The 7598-nt window shown below is 33.7% G+C and overlaps 1 protein-coding gene across 1 annotated transcript in view; it reads right to left on the bottom strand.

Annotated features, from left to right (window-relative positions):
• Positions 1–1162: 1162 nt before the first annotated feature.
• Positions 1163–7598, bottom strand: part of LOC107708114 (ubiquinol-cytochrome-c reductase complex assembly factor 1-like) — a 39737-nt gene continuing 33301 nt past the window's right edge. Inside the window, exons 7-9 of the mRNA XM_016512261.1 lie at positions 6314–6391; positions 6068–6181; positions 1163–1431 (exon numbers count right to left, since the gene is read on the bottom strand). Coding sequence (XP_016367747.1) covers positions 1297–1431; positions 6068–6181; positions 6314–6391 — 327 coding nt within the window. The 3' untranslated portion in view covers positions 1163–1296. The remainder of the gene's footprint in view (positions 1432–6067; positions 6182–6313; positions 6392–7598) is intronic.

Genomic DNA, 7598 nt, shown 5'->3' with positions numbered 1-7598 from the left:
ATATTAAGTAAAGATCATGTTCCATGAAGATATTTTGTAAATGTCCTACTGTAAATATATTAAAACTTAATTTTTGATTAGTAATATGCATTGCTAAGAACTTAATTTGGACAGCTTTAAAGGTGATTTTCTCTGTATTTTGATTTTTTTGCGGTATATATATATTTTTTTTGGGGGGATATATATATATATATATATATATATAATTACTTCTGTGATGATTCCTGGATTTCACTGAAAAATCAATGGAAAAATTTAGGAAATGATAATTTGTATAAAGAGAAGGAAGTCTATTTTTAGAGTTATTATTATTGCATTGTGGCATTATTTTCATGGTAATTAAGCAGTTTTTCCTAACAAATTCTCATCACCATAATCTAAAACAGTGTCATTACTATAATGTAAACAAATGACAATTACATTTTATATGGTAGGTATTACATATATTAAAATTGTATAGTATATATTTTTTTGCCATTAATTTATACTGATTTAAATAAAATAAAAAAATTATTTTGCAGGTTTTTTTTTTTTACTACAGTACAAAATTCTATTTCTACTACAGTAAAGAGAATTATAATTAAGAATAATAGGACTTAAAAAGTAAAATATTAGTCATGTAAACAAACTACAGAAATCTCACGTCAAAAATGGTTCTAAATAGACTTAATTTTCATTTTACAAAATATTATTTCTATTTTTTTCACTCAGTAAGTAATATTTCATTCTGAACACAGTCAGCAAGACAAAGAAATTCTTGAGGTGTAAACAAAAAAAGCAAGAAATGGTTGTAATGAAACAAAGAGTGAGATTCCTGTGAAGTCAGAAGAGGTCATTACTGGAAAAGCGCTTTTATTGGCGGATGACCCTGACAAATAAAAAATGCACATTCACACACACTCGAAACACTTTCCTCCAACACATTGAGAGTGAAATAATAATAAAAAAAAAAACTATTTGCACTGTAAACGCTGAGGAGTGGTACAGTGAAAGAGCCAGGAAATATTCCTATAAATATTGCAACATTGCAGCCTTATGGAAAGACATATAAATACAAGAATACTCAAGAATATTTAGAAAAGGAGAGTGCAAAACCATTCTGTTGAGTCCTTAATACTCTCAATACATGTGAGAATAAATGTATGTGTGCGTGTGTTTGTTGTATTCCCAACACTGTGTTGACGAGGGAAGCTGACAAACCAGCGGGGAAAGTGAGTCAGGAGAGTCAGGGAAAGACAGATAAAGGAAGAAGGTGTGACTAATCAGGTGAGTGCTGCTCTCGAGGTGAGATGGCTCTCAGAGACCAGCATCATTGTAGGTCGGGCTGGGAACCTTCAGGATGCTCTGGGCGTTTTCCTCCACCAGGGGGCGCCATTTCACTTCTCCTGTTAAAAGCAGGTCCTCCCCATCCAGAGCATCGATGAACTGCATCTGTGTGAAGTAAAGAACATCTGGATCATCTGCAGGCGAGACTGGGGCTGGCTGCTATATAATGAAAGCATATTCTGACCAAAAAGTTGAATATGTTCTCTGGACAAAGGCTATTTTTTCAGAAATGTCAGGTTGGAGCAAGTTGTCAAGTAGGATTTATTATAGTTAACAAAAAAAACCTAAAATAAATAAATAAATAAACACTTTGCTTGAAATAAAACAAAAACTAAAAGATTTAAAAAAAATAAGTAAACTATCTATCTATCTATCTATATATACACTCTAAAAAATGCTGGGTTAAATATAACCCAGTGCTGGGTTAAAAAGAGACAAACCCAGCTATTGTGTTGCTTTGACTCAGGGGTTGGGTTGTTTTGAATCCAACCGCTGGGTCAAAACAACCCAACCGCTGGGTCAAAACAACCCAACCGCTGGGTCAAAACAACCCAACCGCTGGGTCAAAACAACCCAACCGCTGGGTCAAAACTAAAATGACAAAAACACAACAAAATTACAAATTAAAATGAAAAATATAAAAATCAAAACTACAATAGTCTCTCAACAATACTAAAATAACAGTGGTTGTCACATGTTATATGTGCTGTCATGTTATACAATTGTTGATAAAACAATGTTTTGATGTTTTACATATGTGCCGTTTCATGACCAATTTTGTGTTTCATAATTGTTTTATGATTTAAATTGCACTGAAAACCCATGAAAAGATTTTAAAATGCATTCCAATACAAATATGCTTCGGAAGAGGACTTTTTGTACTTTATATGTAATGGTTAAAATTTCAAAAAAGTATTATCAAATCTGTGGCAATAAATAGCAGCTTCCCATCGTGAAAACTTGCCACAAGTGTGCATGTGTACCTATTTACCTGGGAAATAACAATGAAAATGTTCAATAGCTTTTTTGTTGCCAAGACTTTCAGATACGAAGTAATGCAGGGGAAACAATAACAGTTCACTATAGAGAAAAATGTGTCAATTTGCCCCGTCAATCCTAAAACAATGAATTCACGAAATACAAGTGTGATCCAAACGCAGAGGCTGAACCTCACAGCGAGCCTGATCGAGTCCAGGCTCAATTTACTTCACTTCTATAACAGTGCTGTAAAAAGACAGACCTCAAAGAATTCACCTCCTAGTGTTTAAAACTACAGTTTAGGACTACAGTGAAGACAGCTGTGCTAATGAATGCAGGACCAGAGCAGCGTCCTGGGAACTAATTACAAACTGATGAAAACTCGACAACAGACAGATGAGCCACGCTTAAAGCCACTGATAAACGCATAGATATACACTGCTGTTCAAAAGTGTTTTTTTTTTTTTAGCAAGGGTGCATTAAATTGATCAAAAGTGACAGTAAAGACATTTAAAATGTTACAAAATATTTCTATTTCAAATAAAAGCTGTTCATTTGACCCGTCTATTCATCAATGAATCCTAAAAAAAGCAATGTATGGTTTCCACAAAAATATGAAGCAGCACAACTTTTCAACATTGATAATAATAATGAGAACTGTTTCTTGAGCAGCAAATCATCAAATTGTAATGCTTTCTGAAGATCATGTGACACTGAAGACAGGAGCAATGATGCTGAAAATTCAGCTTTGCATCACAGAAATAAATTACATGCTAAAATATATTCAAATAGAAAAAAAGGTTATTTTAAATTGCAATAATATTCCATAATATTACTGTTTTTACTGTATTTTCCATCAAATAAATGCAGCTTTGGTGAGCAGAAGAGACTTCCTTCAAAAACATTTTAAAAAATCCTACCAACTCCACTCTTTTGAATGGTACTGTATGACCCCACTGAATATTTTATGGTGCTTTAAAGTCAATTTTGAAGGTCGACAGGCCCTGGTCTGCAGGAGTTTAAAAACAGAAAGTCAAACACACACACACACGATGATGTCAGAGCTAGCGGGTGTTTGTCGAGAGCAATTAGCGTTGAATAACGATGCAGTCAAGCACCGGCGCACATATGCGAGCACACACACGCGCCGCACCGTGTGACTTCATCAGGAGAGGACGCTGTTGCCATGGCGACGTGTCCCTCTCTGCGCTGTCATGCTTCATGTGCTGCACCTGTGACTGTTTTCTTTTCTTTTCACCTTCTCACTCGCTCCAGCTCTCCTTCTGCCTCTCGCTCCATCCCGAGCTAAGCAGGCCCCTGATGCTCGGAGGCCGATGGATGATGCTTATTTGTTGTTTTTCTTTCTTTTCTCAGAATGCCTGCAGGCACCGACACGCACACCTCACACAAACACTCTCTTTTGTAATAAATTCCTGCCCTGCACCTGTAATGAGCTCATGGCCTCGGCAGTGATGAAGAACCATCATTGTGTGCTTTGTTGAATGATGAAGACCACTTGATGGGGTCTTCAGATGAACTTTGTTCCAGATAATCATGCATTGATAGACAATTGCATTGGAAAAAGGTCACAAAGTAAACCCTAAAGGGTGATCAGATATGAAAACATTATAATAGACAGTAGAAAACATGAATAACAGTTTAATACTTTTGAAATCTAACAAAGAAAGAAGAGAAATAAAGAAAGAAAGAATAAATAAGAACAAAGCTCTTTGTTACTACTACTACTACAACTATGACAGTAGCAGGTTGTTGTAATCATGCGCTATATCACTATGAAAAAAAACCCTGTGCATTCAATATTAGAATCTATGCACTAAAAATGAACAATAATTTACAATTTAATGAAAATAGTTTTTAAAATTTTCACAAAATTAAATCATTCCCAAAATATAATAAAATAAAACAAAAAACAAAAATATTTGAAATACATAAATATGTGAATGAATAAATAAACTCATTGTCAAAAGGACAAAATCAAATAAAAATAACATAACATAACATAAATTAAATATAGAAACAAAAATATTAAAATGTAGATATAAAAATATATAAAAATAAATACATAAATCTATAAATATAATATACAAAAATAAATAAATAAATAAATAAATATATAACAAACATTAGACATTAAATGAGTCATTAACAGATCATTTTGGACCCTGCAACCAGACACTGAAAAGTACAATCATGTCATACCTTGAGCAAAAAAGAAACACATATACATACATATATATATATATATATATATATATATATATAATGTGTACATGTATATTTATAAACAAACATTAACCTTGATTTATAAAGGCTGTAAAAAAAAATTGCTCCATGTTAGTTCATGATACCTAATAAATAAACTACACTGAATCTTGTAAATTGTTACCCATGAAACATTTGAATCTAAAACACAATTTTCCCCCCTAAAAACAACCAGAACGGTTCAATCTGCTCTATTTCAGGCCAAGAACTCAAGTCTTGGTGGAAAAGCCTATTGTTAGCAAAATCACTGACACACATTGGCGTGACAACACCGGCAGATCAACAGTTCCTGTTTGTGTTTACATCCGTGTCACGCCACTCCTCCCAGAGGGTAAGGTGTGTGCTGGAGGAAGATTCACGCCAATGATTAAGCTTATGAATCATTACGTGACGTGGTAGAATCAGAAAACCGTATAAACTTTGCAAACACCTAAATTACAAAGGATTTGGAACTAGTAATTGTTAGGATGTGTGTTTCTCAGTGTGAGAGTCAGAGGTAGGGCTGCAAGATATGGTAAAAAAAAAAATCATATGGTGATTATTTTGACAAATACGGTGCAATTTGATACACTGTATATTCATTAAATTCACTACTGCTCAAAAATATATTTTTTTATGTTTTTGAAAAAGGCTCACTAAGACTGCATTTACTAGATCAAAATATATAGTAAATATAATAATATAATATATATATATATAGTAAAAACATTATTTTTGAAAATTTTGTATTGTATTGTATTTTTTTATTCATTTTTGTATTGTTTTTTAACATTTATTTGAAATTGAAATTTTTTGCAACATTCCTAATATCTTTACTATTACAGTTGATAAATGTTATTCATCCTTGCTGAATAAAAGTATTAATTTCTTTTAAAAACTTTTGAACAGCAATGTAACTTGTATAGTTTGTATAGTAACTTGGACATTAAAACTGAAATATACCCAAATGAATGGGAAACTAATCAGTTCAGAATCAAATCAAGATATATGAATCTGAATCAGGAAATCTGTACCAGTTCTCAGCCATAATTTTAATATGATTAACTGTGCACCAAAAAACACTCTGTGAACGGTAGACCAAAATGAATTGCTGCAAATAACACTTTTCACAATTAAATCGCAGCAATGATAATCATAATCTCGATTATGTTTTTAATTAATTGTGCAGCTCTAGCATTCATATCATTGAGGCTGAAGAGGGGCTCATGTAGGGGTGTAAGGGAAGGGAAAGCTCTCCACCAACACACAGTAAATGCTGAACCCAATGAACGTGACATTATGGGGTGGAGATGGGGGGCGTTTGCTTGTTAAACACAGTGCCAGTTGATCTGAGTGACGGAGTGGGTGACGTGCAGCACTCCAATGTGTTTATGTGTGTGAGGAAGACGAGCTGTACTGTATATACACACGTCTCTGTTTGCACAGGAGTAGAGAACTGGCTTCTGACCATCCACACACACACACACAAACACACACTGACCTGTTTGCGGACGTATTCGACCATCAACTCGAGCTGTCTGGAGTCTTCACACTGTCTGTTGAACATGTTTCTCCAGAGCGCCGCCGCAAGAACGCAATCGTCTGACAGAATTCCCTGAAACATACAGAAGAGACACATGAGATGCGTCTACAGAAACATTACTTACTGTTAACTCTTGACAGTTCTTGATTGACAGTTATGATATGCAAAACTAGTACTGATAATAGTCAACAACTAACCGCTTACCTCATCATAACCAAAAAGTGCAGCGTAGAACGTCTCAGTCATCACCTTCATGCTCTCCTTTCTTTGAATGGCATCAATCTATGAAAAAGGTAACGAGAAACAATGAAATACAATACAATATTCAGACAACTTCACCATAACTAGTGACATACTGAAACACTGGTCAGGCCAATTAATCATAATTCACAATTTTCTGCCTTGATATTTATCGGTATTGGACAATAACCTTGTCAAAAAAAATTTAATCTGTCAAAACAAAATACAAGTAAACTAAAATAAATAAAAAAATATAAAAAAACGTAAATAATAATAAAACAAAAAAAAAACAAAAAAAAAAACAATTGAACTAAACTACAAATAAAATAATAATAATTATAAAAATAAAATAGAATAAAATGTATTAATCATTAATTAAGATACTAACAGATCATTTTTACCCTGAAATCAGCTACTGAAAAGTACAATCATGACATAGCTTAAGCAAAAAAGAAATATTCTTCATTATGACTTTTGTTTACTGTTTAAAACATCAAGGTCAAGTGAAACAATGAAGTAAAATACAATATTTACACCAGTTTGGACAATTAGTAACCAACTGAAATACTGGCCAGGACAATTAATCATAATTTACAACTTCTCGGTTTTGATATTATGAGTAGTGGCCTATAATTCTGTTGAAAAAGTTAAATAATTCTATAGTCAAAAGGAATAAAATAAAATAGAATTAAATTACAAAAAATAAAAAAAATTTGCCATTAAAGGGATACTCCCCCCAAAATGAAAATTTTGTCATTAATCACTTACCCCCATGTCGTTCCAAACCCATAAAAGCTTTGTTCGTCTTCGGAAACACAATTTAAGATATTTTGGATGAAAACCGGGAGGCTTGTGACTGTCCCATTGACTGCCAAGTAAATTACACTGTCAAGGTCCAGAAAGTATGAAAAGTATTCTGTGTCAGCCGCGCTGCACGGATGTGCTGTTTTCGTTCAAACCAAAGCGTAAATGCATGTAGAAAACGTATCCTTGTGTCGCGGCTGACACAGAATAGCGTACGCTGCTTGCGTTCAGTGGTTATTCTCCAAAATGGCGCTACGGTGATGTGGAGAGACACAGAGGAGACGAATTGTTGAATAAAGTCGCTATTTTTGTTTTCTTCGCGTACAAAAAGTATTCTCGTCGCTTCATAACGTTAGTGTTGAACCACTGATGGCAGATGGACTATTCTGACGATGTCTTTCATACTTTTCTGGACCTTGACAGTGTAATTTACTTGGCAGTCAAT

The sequence above is a fragment of the Sinocyclocheilus rhinocerous genome, unplaced genomic scaffold (assembly GCF_001515625.1).
Source record: "Sinocyclocheilus rhinocerous isolate Xijiao unplaced genomic scaffold, SAMN03320098_v1.1 scaffold113, whole genome shotgun sequence".
In the NCBI taxonomy this organism is placed as follows: Eukaryota; Metazoa; Chordata; class Actinopteri; order Cypriniformes; family Cyprinidae; genus Sinocyclocheilus; species Sinocyclocheilus rhinocerous.
The sequence above is the reverse complement of the archived record's forward strand: the minus strand, read 5'-3'. Positions and strand labels throughout refer to the sequence as shown.